This window comes from Mustela lutreola, chromosome 4, assembly GCF_030435805.1.
Source record: "Mustela lutreola isolate mMusLut2 chromosome 4, mMusLut2.pri, whole genome shotgun sequence".
In the NCBI taxonomy this organism is placed as follows: domain Eukaryota; kingdom Metazoa; phylum Chordata; class Mammalia; order Carnivora; family Mustelidae; genus Mustela; species Mustela lutreola.
This window is the reverse complement of record NC_081293.1, coordinates 130863132-130880289: the sequence shown is the minus strand read 5'-3', so window position 1 is coordinate 130880289 and position 17158 is coordinate 130863132. Positions and strand designations below refer to the sequence as shown.

The 17158-nt window shown below is 43.2% G+C and overlaps 1 protein-coding gene across 1 annotated transcript; it reads right to left on the bottom strand.

Annotated features, from left to right (window-relative positions):
* Window positions 1-2032: 2032 nt before the first annotated feature.
* Window positions 2033-13945, bottom strand: GATAD1 (GATA zinc finger domain containing 1). Its single transcript, XM_059171100.1, has 5 exons — window positions 13501-13945; window positions 12580-12705; window positions 10939-10998; window positions 5959-6142; window positions 2033-3431 (listed from the first exon to the last, which is right to left on the bottom strand). The coding sequence occupies exons 1-5, from the start codon at window positions 13750-13752 to the stop codon at window positions 3241-3243; spliced, it is 813 nt and encodes a 270-aa protein (XP_059027083.1). The 5' UTR covers window positions 13753-13945; the 3' UTR covers window positions 2033-3240.
* Between the last annotated feature and the right edge of the window lie 3213 nt (window positions 13946-17158).

The window sequence follows — 17158 nt, the reverse complement described above, 5'->3', positions numbered from 1 at the left end:
ACCTCCTGGTTTTGACTCAGGTCATAATCTCAGGGCATTGGGATCTCCCTAGCATCAGGGTCCATGTTCCGCAGGGAATCTCCTCGAGAGTCTCTCTCTCTGCCCTTCCCCCTGCTCAGAGTCTCACGCTCTCAAATAAATAAATCTTTAAAAAAATAAGACAATATATTAAATAAATAAAAATCTTATAATTCAGTCTGTCCCACCTTTCCCTATGTGACCTCATTACCTTCTAATTTAAAACATTTACCAAAGTAGGGACGCCTGGGTGCTCAGTTGGTTAAGCAGCTACCTTTGGCTCAGGTCATGATCCCGGCGTCCTGGGATCGAGTCCCACATCGGGCTCCTTGCTTGGCAGGGAGCCTGCTTCTCCCTCTGCCTCTGCCTGCCACTCTGTCTGCCTGTGCTTGCTCTCGCTTCTCTCTCTATGTATGACAAATAAATAAATAAAATCTTAAAAAAAATAAAAAAATAAAACATTTACCAAAGTAAATGTAATATATATAGTACCAAAAAAAAAAAAAAAAAAAAAGGGGGCCAAATAATTCTAAATAGCTTATCATGAAAAACAGTGGTTCGATGCATTTTCTTTCAGTCTCAGCAACTGTATCAGTCAGGATTTGATCAGAAAGACAGAAACACTAAGGAGGATCTAGAATAAAGGATCCAAGCTAGAGATTTTACTTTATATACTACGGGAGCCTGTTGAACAGTCTATGTATGGAAGGCTTTTGCTTCTGTGTCTGGCAATGGGGCCAGCGGGGCAGGCAGTCTGGAATGGAAGATGGACTTGAAGTGGAGGAGAGGAAGGACGAACTTGAACCTGTATCCGCCAAGGCCCTGAATGGTTTGGGATGAATTTTCTAGATACTCATGGCAAGATCTGTGTATAGGAATTACTTAAAGCTCATTCTAAAAACATCCTGCCAAAACAATTCTAAAAAATAGAAAATAATCTTAAAAACAGTCTTAAAAAAATCTTGAAAATATTAATCTGATAAAAATTTGAAATTCTGCTTGACCATAGAGAATCTGAAATTTAAGCCAAAGTTAGTATGCACTAGTATTAACTAAAATATCAACAGGCATTTATTTTAGTGAACAGCATCCAACTTGGACTCTACACTAAGCACCTGCCACAAGGATGGACCCAAGTTAGGTACTATGGGAGTTCCAATAATGAGTAAATAAAACACACCATCTCTGGGATGCCAGGCTGGCTCCGTCGGTTAAGCATCTACCTTTGGCTCAGGTAATGATCCCAGGGTCCTGGGATTGAATCCCGCATCAGGCTCCTTGCTCAGTGGGGGGCCTGCTTCTTCCTTTGCCTGCTGCTCCCTCTGCCTGTACTGACAAATAAATAAAATCTTAAAACCACACAACCACCACAAACCACAACATCTCTGTCCTCCAGGAAGCACAGGGGCAGGGGTAGGACTAATAGAAGCAGAAACTTAAATGCAACAATAGAAGAGGATATTGAATGATTTCAAGGCTTCATGGGAATCTAGAAAGGTCTCATGGAGAAAGAGAATTTAAGGGCCTTAAGAAAGACCTTTGGGGTGGAGTTGATGGGGAACAATATGAACAAGAGTTCAGCCAGCAAAGTGAGAAGGGTATTGGGGGAAACATTTCAGTGGTAGGGAGAAGGAGACAAGGCTGGGAATGTAGAATGGGGCCATATTGGGGTATGTCTTCAATAACAAGAGAAAAGGAATGAATTTACCTGGTACACAGTGGATGCCATTGGTATTTGTTGAGGAAGAAAGTGAAAATTTAATCTTTATTTAAAAAACTATTACGTAAGTATTTACCAATTTATAAACCAAATGGTATGTGTATATACTGATTTTTCAATATATCCTCATTTTAATAAGTTTCATATATTATTTCTTTTATCAATTGGCCACTCTTTGAAATTTTCCTAAAATCAATTCTGTATTGATCAATCTATTGCTCCAAATTATGAGCAGAACACTGATATTTTCTGTTCATACCATTTTTACATAAATGTAAATAAATCCAAAGTAAATACAGGGTAAAAAATATATTTTAATCCAAAAGTTTGAATACTGGCACTCAGCTATTTACAGTGGTATTTACAATCAATTTACAGTAACATTTGTGGAGAGAACTATGAACACAGCTACCTACAGTTGCTTCCTTCTAACATACAAACCATAACTATGCAGAAAAATGTTAACAGCTAAAACTGCTACAACTCAAAATCATTATGATTAAATTAGATTCCAGCAAACTTTACTGGGGTTGAAAAATGCTGGATAAGTCAGGATAGAAGAGGTGGGTGTGTGCAACCTCCATTTCTTCTAATTTCCACATTGTTATTCCCTTTGTTAGCTGACCTGCACTTAAGTAAAACCTATACCTGAATTCTGACAATTTCATAAAAAACAGGGTGTCTAAGACTTTATTTTAGGCCTGTTACTATGAGTCTACAGCAGATAGTTTAAGTAGACTTTTTTTAAGATATTAATGCTTACAACCTATTAGTCATTTTTCTGACTGCCCAATGGTTGTTTTAATGATAGTCAAGAAACTACCAAGGGGGATGCCTGAACACTACATGACTCCCATGTGCTCTTCACAAAGCTGATTGCCTGCGTTGTAAAATTTTATGGTTTGATTGGGAGCCTCACTTTGAGAAGGGAGATGGAAACAATGCAGATCGACAAAATAACTCCGAATCTGTTTGCTACAGAACACAGTATTTTAAAGCTGAGGCTACTAAAATCATCTACCAATCACTATCTCTAAGGTTAAAGTCTATCTAGCATTTTCTAGATGAAAAAAATAAAGCTTATGTCACTTTGTGATAAACACAGTTGGTCATAGCTACACTTTATTTGATTAAGTCCTTGGTCAGAAATCCAACCTTAATTAATATTTTGTTCTAGTAGAAAAATACAATCCATTGATTGTAACGAGTTTCTAGAAATAAATCATGGAGAAAAATACATACTACCTGTTCCTAATGGTCCCCTTGGAAATTGCACTCTTTGCCTGGGAAGATACACATATAGAATATATTTAACTTCAAAATATATTTAATTCCTTGTTATCCCTTTTAAATTTCCCAGTAATAAACAAGCTAATGATTACTGGGTAGTTAGGGAAAAATTTTTAGTCATCCTTCCATCTAAGAATTTCATGAAAGAAACACGTGGCATATGTTACAAGAGTATGAATACAAAATGACTGGAAGAAGTTTCACTTTCTAAACTATAAATGGTTGGCAACTGTTTCCTTAATAGTGATTGCAGGAGTGGGTCCAACATGAGTCCATATGTAGCCCTTCTCTGGTCTGGTCGGAACTGTGGGAAACGGCGATGAACGGGACTTGAAATATTCAGAAGGTGCATGACACACAAATTCCAAGTATTCCATTTTCCTTGGAAGATCCTCCTCTGGTCCTAAAGGCAGTTGATGGAAAGATTAAACACATTTTTGAACATATATATCATTTTCATAAAAGATAAACATTCCTGGACGCTAGGAGAAACCACTCTGGTGGTGGTGACCTGACCATAGTCCTTGATACATGTAGTATTCTTAAGTCCATCTCTGTGTTCTCTAGTTTAGTTGTTCAACTCCCTCAAACAGTGACTCAATACAGAAAGGATTCTAAAACTTGTATTAGTACTATACAGTGTACAGTGTTCATTATATGCCCACACCGTTTTAAGTACTGAGTACATAAAACGATACTTTGAGTCCTCACAACTGTGCTCTGAGAAAGGTAGTGTTATTTTTAAAATTTTATTTATTTATTTATTTTATTTATTTTTTTAAAGAGATTTTATTTATTTATTTGACAGAGAGAGATCACAAGCAGGCAGAGAGGCAGGCAGAGAGAGAGGAGGAAGCAGGCTCCCCGCTGAGCAGAGAGCCCGATGCGGGGCTCAATCCAGGACCCTGAGATCATGACCTGAGCAGAAGGCAGTGGCTTAACCCACTGAGCCACCCAGGCGCCCCTATTTATTTATTTTTAAAGATTTTATTTATTTGACAGAGAGAGATCACAAGTAGGCAGAGAGGTAGGCAGAGAGACAGGCTCCCTGATGAGCAGAGAGCCCGAAACGGGGCTCGATCCCAGGACCCTGAGATCATGACCTGAGCCGAAGGCAGAGGCTTAACCCACTGAGCCACCCAGGTGCCTGGAAAACACCATTATTATTCCTGTTTTATGTGTGAGAAAATGAGACATGAGAGATCGAGGAACTTGTCCATAGCCACACGGCTATAAGTGCTGAGTGAGGAACCAGATCGTCCAGCTCTGTGTGCTCTGAACCCCTATGCTGTGCTCCCCGCTCCTGTGTCTGAGGATTGGGAGGAATGGGAGGTGGGAGGGGAGCCCCAGAAGTGATTCTCCACATCTCTGCCTCTACCAAGAATCCTGTCCTACAGATCATTCAGATTAAAGTCCACTCTTCTATGTACCTACAAGCAAAGGCTAAAACTGATCACGTATCAAACTTCACACACAGGTGAGAGTAACAGCAGCACATTATCTGTCCCCTGAGTTCCCTCTGGAAAACAAAACAAAACTCTGTATGCGAATGTAATACATGCTCATTGCAGAAAGGCTGAAAATATGAGGTAACTTACAAACTCTGAATATTCTTAAAACCTGTATTAAGGGGCACCTGGGTGGCTCAATGGATTAATGCCTCTGCCTTTGGCTCAGGTCATGATCCCAGGGTCCTAGGATCGAGCCCTACATCAGGCTCTCTGCTCAGCGGGGAGCCTGCTTCCCCTCCTCTCTCTCTGCCTGCCTCTCTGCCTACTTGTGATCTCTATCTGTCAAATAAATAAATAAAATCTTAAAAAAAAACAAAAACAAAACCCCTGTATTAATCAGCAATTTATTCCTGTGAGTCTGTCAAGAAACATTTATACCATTTCTTCTGTCAGCCTTGAAATTATTAAGAGCACAGACACTGCCATTTCAACTACACACGATATGTTATAAAAGGTCTAGGATAAGGTATGTGACATGTAGAGGGACACATAACGAAAATCTGTTAAGATTCTAGAAATAATGGGAACGGTTTCTTATGAAATTATTTTAACTAGATTTTTATAAGTAAATATGCCTAGGGGCGCCTGGGTGGCTCAGTGGATTAAAGCCTCTGCCTTCGGCTCAGGTCATGATCCCCCGGTCCTGGGATCGAGTCCTACATCAGGCTCTCTGCTCAGCTTCTTCCTCGTTCTCTGCCTGTCTCTCTGCCTACTTGTGATCTCTGTCTGTCAAATAAACAAATAAAATCTTAAAAAAAAAAATACGCCTAAATAAGCCTCATTCGTGAGCAATAAATTCTTTTAATATAAGAGTTTAACACTGGGTCACTCAGAAAAATCTTATCTACATCACTTTTTAATAGGTATATACTGCTCTAACTCAAAATAACCCATAGCACTCAAACCCCAACTATATAAAATGTCTTTCATATTTTCTACAAAGCTCTTTACTTTTTAACAGTAAATGAGGCTTACGTTTGTTATGGATTGCATTATATTCTCCCCACTCCGTTTGTTGAGGCCCTAAGCCCCAGTGGGATGGTATTTAGAGATGGGCCTTTGATGAGATAATTAAGGTTACATGAGATGATAGGCTGGAGCCCTAACCCGATAGGCCTGATGTTCTTCTACGGTGAGGAGATGCTAGGAGTGTGCACACATGGAGGAAAGGCCACGTGAAGACTCAGCGAAAAGGTGACCGCCTCCAAGCCAGGAAGAGTGCTCTCACCAGAAAGTGACCCTGACAGCACCTTGATCTTTCACTTCCAGCCTCCAGAAGTGTGAGAAAATAGGTTTTGTGTTTATCCCCTCTTGGGCCACGGTACTTTGTTACAGCAGCCCAAGCAGACTAATAGCTTCTGTTACGTAATAAAGCAGAGTTCCCTGCGTTCAGGAACCTGTACCACTTGTCAAACTCACCAATGATGTAGGACGCAGGATCAAACTGGTCCCTAGGGCTTGAGAGGGTAGGAATGAGCCACGTCAGGGCAGCACTTTTCTCACAGTACTGGTCCTGGATGAAGCCTCTGATCTGAGCATAGTAGGGCTTTCCATCTTGTTCATCAATCACAGAAACAACATCTCCAATTTGGTAATATACTCCCTGGGGGAAACAGAAGACAATCCCATATTTGAAATATAAATAGAGAAAAGTACCAGAGCTATGAATTAAAACCTCCCCAACATGAAATGAACAGTTTGCACAGTGGTCAGTAAAACACCTTTGAGATGGTCCAATGCATCAATGCTTATATGGTTGATGCCAATTCTTTCTTTCTTTCTTTCTTTCTTTCTTTCTTTTTTTTTTTTTTGAGAGAGAGAGCAAGCTTGAGTGGGGGTGGAGGGACCCCCAAAGAGAGAGGGAGAGAGGGTTTTTTTTTAAGATTTATTTATTTTAGGGCACCTGGGTGGCTCAGTGGGTTAAGCCGCTGCCTTCGGCTCAGGTCGTGATCTCAGGGTCCTGGGATCGAGTCCCACATCAGGCTCTCTGCTCGGCAGGGAGCCTGCTTCCTCCTCTCTCTCTCTCTCTGCCTGCCTCTCTGCCTACTTGTGATCTCTCTCTCTGTCAAATAAATAAATAAAATCTTTAAAAAAAAAAAAAAGATTTATTTATTTTAGAGAGAAAAAGACAGTGTATGTGTACTCAGGTAGAGCTGGAGGGGCCGAAGGAGAGGGAGACAGAGTCTTAAGCAGACTCCATGCTGAGCACAGAGACAATGTAGGGCTCGCTCTCATAACCCTGAGAACAGGACTTGACGTGAAATCAAGTCGGATGCTTAACTGATTGTACCACCCAGGCACCCCTTTTTGTTTTTTTTTTGGAGGGGGGGAGAGAGAATTAAGTTTGCTCCACATTGAATGGGGCTTAAACTCACGACCCTGAGATCATGACCTGAGCTGAGATCAAGATTGGGACGCTCAACTGACTGAGCCACCCAGGGGCCCTGGATACCAATTCTAAAGTTGTTCACTCTTAAATAAAAATTATACACAACCCCGAAAACGTGCATCTGGAGAAAACATTTTTATGAAGAGACTTTGATTTTATATCAGAACAATGATATTCCCTATTTTTTGGGCTACAGCCACTGAACTGTAGAAAGGGGAAGTGACCTTACTGAAGGCTACTTAAGGCAGGAATGCAGCTGGGGCTCCTTCACTGGCTCCAGGGTGCATCTCTGTCCTATACTGAAAAGCAATGCTTACCTGATGAGAATACGTTCTACACTCCTTCCTCCTCGGCCACCCATAAAGAAAATGGACACCACACATTCAAACCCAAAGAAACGAGAGAAACTCCTCTGATTATAACCGTTCTTCAGGACAGGTCCCTTGCCATTCACTCAGCTATCTGCCCAAAAGAGTTACCTGCGTTTCCAGCACTCACGGCTTCAGGTCTTATCGCTGCTCCACTTCGCAGCCAACTAACTCATCTGTTTTGTCTGTGTCAAGCCTTCCTTATGACTCTGACTGTGTCATCTGTTGCATGTCTAGTTCCCTAGGTCTTCAAAAGGAAATAATTTCTCCCTTGAACATCCATAATGGCTGATCCAAATCTTTATGATTCCCAGCACTCCCTTAGGTGGGTGTGGTTCTCAGTCGGCAAAAGTAACCTTGACTTGTAGGAACCAAGTGTGATTTATCATGGCTTCCATCAAAATAGGGCCTTGGCAGGAGGGAAAGCTGCTGTAGTGTGCCCTTCAACCATAAAAATAATTCTGAAGAAATATTTCCAGTGAGTGAGCGGTGACTGGAGTTTTTCCTGGTGGATCCTTCAACTGTGTTGCATGTGGATCGCCTACGGACAGGCAGAGTCAATGTGGGTCACAATCTGCTACTTGGTAGTTCATGTCCATCATCAGCTGGTCCTTGGAGCCACTACTTAATGTTTTAGTAATTTGTCACATAAATACTTTGCATTTATAGTTTGCTTTGTCCACACGTAGAATCATTATTCCCAAATTATAAATGATTAAGAGGGTCTTGCTTAACATAGACACTCAAATATATGCTGAATGAATATTAACTCAAAATACATAATAGTGTGGAAACAGAACTGCAAGGCAAAGACAATGTCTTACTGAAAGATTCCAGGGGTGCCTGGGTGGCTCAGTTAGCTGGGTGTTGGACTCTTACTTTCGGCTCAGGTCATGATCTCAGGGTTGTGCTCAGTGCAGAGCCCATTTGAGATTCTTTCTCCCTCTGCCCCCCTCCCTGCTTGCTCACATGCTCTCAAAAATAAATAAACTTTTTAAAATAAGATTTTATTTATGTATTATTTATTTGAGAGGCAGAGGGAGAGAGAGAGTACAAGGGGAGGTAGAGGAAGGAGAAGTAGACTCCCTGCTGAGCAAGGAGCTGGATATGAGACTTCATCCCATGACCTGAGTCAAAGGCAGATGCTTAACCAACTGAGCCACCCAGATGTGCCTAAATAAATAAATCTTACAAAAAAAAAAAAAAAAGATTCCAGTGGCAAGCAGTACCTAAAACCTGGTTAACTGTTTATTAGTCTGTGTTGTGTTGTGCATGGATATACAGAAAGCGCTAATCATGACTAAGGCACTTAATCTAGGGAGTCCCTTCATTTGCAGGGAGGTTTCAGGGTTTCTGGCAGAAGAGAAAGAAGATCAATGCAATACTGTGAACACCGGATTAGGAGGAAGCAGAGCTATTCATGAGGCTCTTCTGCCACAGGGAGGCCATTCAACCCTTTGGGGTCTTGGGTGCCCATACTCCTGGCTGTCAGACCCAGCGGCTGCACTCAGCTCCCTCTGGCATGCCTGATCTGGGCTCGAGTTCAGCAGATGGCAATGACCTCTTAAGCCCTCCTGCCCCAGTGCTACCTGCAGCAGCAGCCTCTGCAATCCTGTGTATGGGCAGCAGGACCTCAACATTTTGTTACACTTTGTCCTTATTGTCTAACGAACAGGGGCAGGGTGGCAGACAGCAAAAAGAAATACAATATTTGTGGGGTGCCTGGGTGGCTCAGTCTGTTAAGCACTTAAGCGTCTGACTTTGGTTCAGGTAGTGATCTCCTGGTCTTAGGATAGAGCCCCACAGCAGGCACATGCGCTCGCTCTCTCTCTCTCTCAAATAAATAAATAAATAAAATCTTAAAAAAAAAAAAACGATACGTTTAATAACAGGTTCCACACACCTTTTGCCTTTTGGTTGAGACATGCCTGGAAATCATTAGTTAACTAAATCCTTAGCCAAACCAGTTGCTGCTTTTTTTTTTTTTTAAGTTTATTTATTTATGTAAGTAATCTCTATACCCACAACCCCAATGTCAAGAGCTGTATGCTCTACTGACTGAGCCAGCCATGTGCCTCCCAACCAGTTGCTTCTGGACTTAATCTGTAAACTATGTTCAGCATTGAGAGTGATACACAAATTTGAAAACCTGATGATGCTAATTTCTACTATTCATTGAGCGCTTACTCTGCTAAGTGCTTAACAGACAGGACCTCGCTTGACCCACTGAAATGGCTGCTATTTACAACCCCTCTTTCATAGATGAAGAAACACCAGAGAGGTTGGTCTCAATGCAGTGTCACACAGCCACTTGCCAGTGGGGTGAGGAGCTGAGCTCTGCCAGCAGACTGCCTCGCTCCACGACTTGTTGGTGAGAGAATCTTTAACAAGTTCTTGAAATTCTCTGTGCTTCACTCTTCATCCATAAAATGGAGATAACAGTAGCACTTCATGGAGTGGAGTTTATTTCAAAGAATGAAGTAAAGCCTATGAAGCGCTCACCTCAGGGCCTGACTCACACCAAGCACATACTAAACTTTAGCTGCTTTATTATGAGCAATGCCTGAAATACTGGAAACATAGGAGCAATGTTTGCCTGTGTAGAGGCTGTTCTAGACTACACAGATTCTGGGCTACTGACAACATAAAAGGTACACACAGAGTATCACACTTGAGTTTCTCAGTGTTTGGTCCACTTGGGCCAGCTATGAAGCACTAACTCGTGCCATTGCCCCCCACAAAATAGTTCAGACCCCAAAATATCAACAGCATGTAATGGCTGCTGCCTATGTCAGGACCGCCAGGCTTTGGAAGCTGTTTCTGTGTTGCAACCCCTTTCCTAAGCCTTCTGGTTCAAAAATAATGATATGTCATGTCTCCCACCAAAGGAGCAGGTTGTCTATGCGCTCTGGCCCTAGGAAACCTGACTTCCTCACTCTTTTATCAAAATATTTTGGACTTTCTCTCACCATCTGCTTCTAGTAGATGTTAATCCCCGCTACTGTCCTAATTCCTCTCACTTCTGCTTAAAGGCATTTTAGAATCTCTCTGCCTCCCCAACCCACTAGATATCAAGTCTCTACTCCCTCTTTCGTCCAAGTCCCTGTTTTGTGCTTCTCCCACAGTGACTGTCACAGTGACGTAGGTGGCTCATGCTTTCATGACTCCACACTATACAACAGCATTTTAAAATACTTAAAAATACCATGTTTCAATAAGCAACTACCCCTCCTATCTCAGCTCTGGATGAAATGTTTTATACCTGCCACGTACGGGGAAAACTAGCTTAGAAAAGAACAAAATACAGGGTGCTTGGGTGGCTCAGTCGTTAAGCATCTGCCTTCAGCTCAGGTCATGATCCCAGAGTCCTGGGATGGAGCCCCACATCAGGCTCCCTGCTCATTGGGAAGCCTGCTTCTCCCTCTCCCACTCCCCCTGCTTGTGTTCTGTCTCACTGTCTCTCTTTCTTTCTCTCTGTCAAATAAATAAATAAATAAATAAATAAAACCTTTAAAAAAAGAAGAGACCAAAGAATAGTCACACATTATACAGAGGAGCAGAGACATTTGGACAAATCCAACATTTGGCAGCATATCATACAACAAGCCCAAACTGTCCCTCAGTAACTCTATAGATGCTTACCTTGTAGAAGATTGATTCTGCAGTGATTATAGTGGAAACAGACTCAGGAGCTTTGATGGGCTAGGGGAAAAAAAAAAAGTAAAAATATTAGCACATTCCTAGTGTGTATGTGTGTGTAGCATATATAGGCATTTTTCCAGTCATATACAAGAGTTCTATGACTTAAGAAATACTAAATCTGTTGCTCGTTGACAAGAAGTGCAATAAAAAGCTGAATGATTTTCTGAATGTTGTGGCAAAGCACAGTCTGAGTAATTTTATGGCTATTTCTACTACCATCAGCTTAAAAGTTTCTGAGAACTAAAGCATAAGCTTCTAACATTACTGCTGAGATCTATCTCAAGTGCTCTCGAAGCTTCATTACATACTAACATTGGGTTGGAAACAATATCCTGGCTCTGAAGGCCTGGCCGTAACAGGAGTGGAAGGCGTAAAACATGTGTAGGTGAACACAAGGTGAAAAAGTGTCTCCTTGAAGACGTTTTCCGTCTCAACTGAACAATGGAACCACCTGGGGATCAGCAAGTCATCAGAAGTAACTTTCCAGTGAGGCTGAACTCAGCTTACATGAAACTTCCTTAGAGTACTAAGTCGTTTGCCACCACCCAGCCATTACTGCCATCCCTTCTTAAGCTGTAGTACATGCTTACATGCCACAACACAAAAACCAGGTCTCCCCAAACGTGTCTTGGGAACAACCTTGAAGAGGGGTTGCTAGCAAAACAGATACTAAAATAATTGCGGAGCAGACTCCACCACACAGAGGAGGAAACTGTGTGTGTGAGCGATACGCCTATAGTCACATGCATTTACTTAACACGCTTTGTCAAGAGGTGCCTCATTCTAAGAAAACCAAATTATAAAAGTCTTAAACCAGTTAGGGGCAACTATTCTGATTAAGAATCGGCACAAGAATTTACTTATGTTTCACAAATGAATATGCCCATCTTAAGAAATGCCTTCACTGGTAAGGGAAGCATTCCTGTTCTGAAAGGAAAGAACACCAACCTGAGGTTTAAAAAAGTAGGCTACAAAGCACCATCCATTGTGTATGACCATTTTCCCCTTGTGATACAAAAGTACTGAGAGTTTATTGCAAAAACGGGTGCTTTCAACTACCCCCAGCACAAGTTTTTCTAACCATCCAGTTTTTACAGTAGAAGAAAGGTTTGGCAATATTTTTGATTCACATTCATCAACTGATTATCATAAGTCAATAAGATACATTTTCTGGGGCTGTAATAACAAACAAATATGGAAATAAATGAGTTCTAGTATTATTTACTTTGATCTTTAAAGAATAAAAAAAAAAATTTTCCCCTAATATATCCGACCATATCAAGAAACATAATCCCATCTCCTTGCAGAAAGGATGCAATCAGATGCATTCAAGGTTTATGTTTCTTTTAGACTCAAATTTTATATTTTCCAGTGGAAAAAATTATAAACTAAAAAAAGAGAATGGATATTATTAACTATAAACAGTAAGCTTCCAGCAACGGAGCTCACTTTTAGGAAGTGCGGACCACTCCCCAGAATACCGCAGAAACGCCGGAAGAACCGATGAGAGATGAAGGCGCTGACAGGACACACTACACACACAATGCCATTACTGTAAGACACTATCCACAATCATCTTACGTTTTTTAATTTAAAAATATGTCTTCTCCCTTTTCCTTTCGTGGAAACTTTCTTTTCAGCAGCTGGAGCAGATTTGTATTTAGTGTTTCTGAGCCGAGCAGACCTCCTGTGAATTTCCTGCTTACTCTGTTACATAAACAATTAAAGAACAAAAAAAGATAAATAAAATTGCAGAAAGATTGCTGTCCCGATGCCACCATCTTACAAGGACTTCAGAGTATCCACCTAATGCTATTTAAAAATTAAGTAAGAATGTGGCTTTTCTATTTACCCTGTTGTAATCCCAGAACTGGGCTAATCAAAACAGGGAGGGCCCTAGACAAGCATCTCCAGCGCCTCCAAAAAGGTGTGAAGTACTTACAATAGGTCACGGGAGAGGTGGGCCAGGAAGTCTAGGCCAAGGCAAGAACTATTCGTTTGTTGTGTTTATAGTGCAGAACGTCCCTTAACAACTCAGCTCCCCAACCCCCGGGAGCGGGCTAGGTATGGACCTTTCTACAATGGAATACTTACGCTGCCAATTAAAACAATGACATGGTAATCTCACTTAATAACATTAACTAATTAAATAAACTTTAACAGGGAAAGTGGGTCCAGTAGCATGACCCGTTTACGTGTGTGTATACGTGTGTGTACTGAGAGGTCTGGTTACTACCGCAAAAGTGATTACGACGACGGGGATTTCTGACGGGTTTTAAATTGTCTTGCTTCTTTACATTTCCAATTTCCCACTATAACAAAAGGTGCTAGAATGGGCCAAATCAGGGAAGATCTCATCGTGGGTGGGAGCAGGCGCACCTCTCTAGCAGGGTCACCGTGATCCGGGAGAGCCCAGGCGCGCGCCCCGTCCCCGCCCGGCTGATCTCCGCCCATCCCACGCCCGGTCGGCCTCCGCCCGCCAGAGGGGCCGAAGGAGCTCACCTGCTTGCCGCCCCCGCCCCCGTTGCTCTGCGGAGGGGCGGCCGAGGTGCTGGCGAAGGTCGCCGCGCCGAAGCCGCCACCGCCGCTGCTGCCCCCAGTCCCACCAGTCGCCCCCGAGCCGGCGCCCCCGCCGCCCGCGCCGCCCCGGCCCGTGCAGTGGTGGCAGAGGATATCCCCCTGCGGGCTCTTCTTCCACATGGAGGACGACGTGGTCTTGCAGACGCTGCAGGTGGGCTTCAGGCCCAGGGGCATCGTGGCGGGCTCGGGCGGCCCCCGCGGGCGCAGCGACACGGGAATGGCGACCGCCGGCCCGGGCCGCCCGCTGGTCGGCCCGCCACTCCCAGCGACAGGAAGAGCGGCGCGGCCGCCGAACTGTCCACGCAGGGACCCGAGGGCGGCCGCTGCCCCCTGGAGGCGGGAAGGCGGTTCCACCCGCTCTGCGACCGGCAACAGCCGCGGGCGGCCCCCAGCGCCGGGAGGCGGGCCCGGGGGCGGGGCCTGGCCTGGAAGGCTTCCGGCGATGGGTGGGGCCTGAGCGGCGCCGGCCTCCGCAGCCCCCCGACCGGAAGTGCCCCGTCCGGAACGTCTGAGGTGGACTGTAGCTCGGACCTGGTAGCCTTCTGGGGAAAGATGTTGCACAGTTTTTGGCTTTAGGCGTGGGGTTGGCAGGTAAAATGCAGAACGCCAAATTAAATTCGAATTTCAGACAAGCAACGATTAATATTTTGATATGCGTGTATCCCACGCAGCATTCGTTGTTTACCGGAAATTCAGATTTAGCTGGGTGTGCTGGATTTTTATTTGCTAAATCTGACATTCCTGCTGTGGACGCCTTTACACTCGTAAAAATTATAATTTTAGACCCTCAAGTACTTTTGTTTATATGAGTTGTATCCATGGACATTTATGCATTAGAAGTGGAAACAGGTTTAAAGCCGACAATGTCAAGCACATGTGCCTTAGCCATTGGGTGACGATGTTATCAAAGATCCTGTAGCCTCTGATCAGCACGCCCGTGATAGCATCAGAGTGGAAAGACAACGGGTTTGGCCAAGAGAGCATTATGACAAGCCAGCTCCCCTCTTTTTAATGTGGCTCCAGAACAAGCCTCACCAGGGAAAGGAGTCTCTGCTTTTCAGCCTCACTTCGTAGCTTAGTGGTTGCATACCTGTTTTCAGGATCCTGGGTTTTCTAGACTTGATACACTTGGAGACATCCCAATGAATATGCTGGTGGCATGGCCCAGGGAGAGAAAGAAGAAAACTTGTACTGAATGCCTACGATGTCACAAAACCTCATTTAGTGCTTCTGACAACCCTGAAAGAAGCTACTACCCCGATTTTATTTAAACTGATGATCAATGGAGGGACCATGATTCCTATCCTTGGCAGACACAACCTCTGCTCTGACACCACATCCCAAGGCCCTCAAAGAGCCCTGGGGCCTGGGCTGTGGCTCAGGCATTCTTGCTCTGAATCTAGGTTTCCCCAATAGTAGAACGAAATACTAACCACTTTCCAGGACCTTCGTGGGAATTAAGACCAACTGTAAAAGTGGTTGAGGAAAATAGATAAAGACTGTTGTCTCCTTGTTTTAGAACCATTCACCCAGTGAAAGGCGTCTAGGGGTCGCAGTGAGGAGTCCATAAGTTAGTACATGTGAGGTTGTAATCATCTTCTACATAAATTTCTTGCACCCTAATGCATGTCTCCATCTCCTAGTGCATACTTCTCTTTGTACTTCACCCACATATTACTCCCTCTCATTCACAGAGAACCTTGACCCCTGGCTCACCAGCTTCCTCTCCATCATAGGACACCATCCTGGGTTGGGTCAACATCCACATGAACACCCAAACCCTGTTTCCTCCATTCTTTCGCAGCCTACATCTCCATCTCCATCTCCTGTTTTTGTCAGTTCCATAGCTTCCAGTCATGCCCTCCACCCTTCTGAGATCATCAGGAAGAACTCCATTTTTTAACCTCTTGTATCACAAAGTAACTCTAACCACCAAATCAAGAAATAGAATGTTACCCCCACAAAACCTCCACTTGCTCCTTACCCAGAGATAACAGCTACACTGACTTCTGCCATCATAGATTTTGTAGAGTCCCTTTGGTTAAGAAAGTTCCCTTCTATTTCTGTTTGTATAACAAATGTGTACAATTTATCGAATGGCTTTCTCTGTGAGATTATCATAATACTTTTTCTTCCTTATCTGTTAATGTGTTGATTACAGGGATATATTTCTGAATGTTAAATTAACATTACAACTCCTGGAATGAACCCAACTTGGTTGTGATATACTATCCTTTTCACATATTGCTGGGTTTGGTCTACTAATAATTTTAAGATTTTTTGCATCTATGTTCATGAGTAAGATGGGCTTATAATTTTCCTTTCTTATAATATCTTTGTCAAATTTTTGCATCAAAATTATGTTGGCCATGGGGCGCCTAAGTGGCTCAGTGGGTTGAAGCCTCTGCTTTTGGCTCGGGTCACAATCCCAGGGTCCTGGGATCGAGCCCCGCATCAGGCTCTCTGCTCAGTGGGAGGCCTGCTTCTCTTCCTCTCTCTCTGCCTACCTCTCTGCCTACTTGTGATCTCTGTCAAATAAATAAAATCTTTAAAAAAAAATTATGTTGGCCAAACTAAAGACTTTGGATTTCATCCTGGGTGACACAGGAAACTAACTGAGGTTCTTCTGTGGGCTGATATGAAAGCATAAAGGAAAGAAAGCAATTTATAGAACAATGTATAAAATATGATCACTTTATGTAAATTTAAAAGCTGTATGTGTGTGATGAATACTTGTTTTAGTCCATTAGAAAACTGTTGTCAATTGATGGTTACAGAATTGGTGAGGGAGACTTTCACTTTTCGTTTTGTATTGTTTGAATTTTTTTCACTACATCATCTGCTCCTTTTATTAAAAAAAAAAAAGAAAAAGAAAAAGAAAATATCTAATGGGAGGGGCACCTGGGTGGCTCAGTGGGTTAAGTCTCTGCCTTCAGCTTGGGTATTGATCTCAGAGTCCTGGGATCAAGCCCTGCATTGGGCTCTCTGCTCAGAGGGGAGCCTGCTTCTCCCTCTCTCTCTGCCTGCCTGTCTACTTGTGATCTCTCTCTCTCTCTCTGTCAAATAAATAAACAAAATCTTAAAAAAAAAAAGTAAGAAAAGAAAATATCTAGTGGGAAAAAAGGAAACAACAGCAGGTTTTCAGCCTTAAAAATCCTCTCCTAGCTGGAGATAGCGGTGTACAGTGGTTTGGGTCTCCTTCAAGGACTGGTGGCTGGACATCCTCACGCAGATCTGGTCACTGTCTGTCGAGTGAGGATGGTATTGCCCACCTCAGGGCTGTGTGAAGATTTGATCAGTTCTTGTGCTTGGCTTTTCCTAAGTCAGTAAGTGGGCTTCTCCAAGCAGCAAAGCCATTAAGTCCTGTGCAGACTGCGCTAGAGCATAATAGAGCCATGTACCATGGGTGCAAGCAGGGCTGCTAGGCAGAGAATGTGATGGGGCCAGGAGCGGAGGGGCAAGTTGGGAGGTGAGGGAATGGGTGCGAGGAAAGAACTCAAGAAGGCAACTCAATGAAGTCCGTAACCCAATCCCCTGCTTCCTTCCTGGGACCTCAGAAAGAGCATGAACCACAACCATC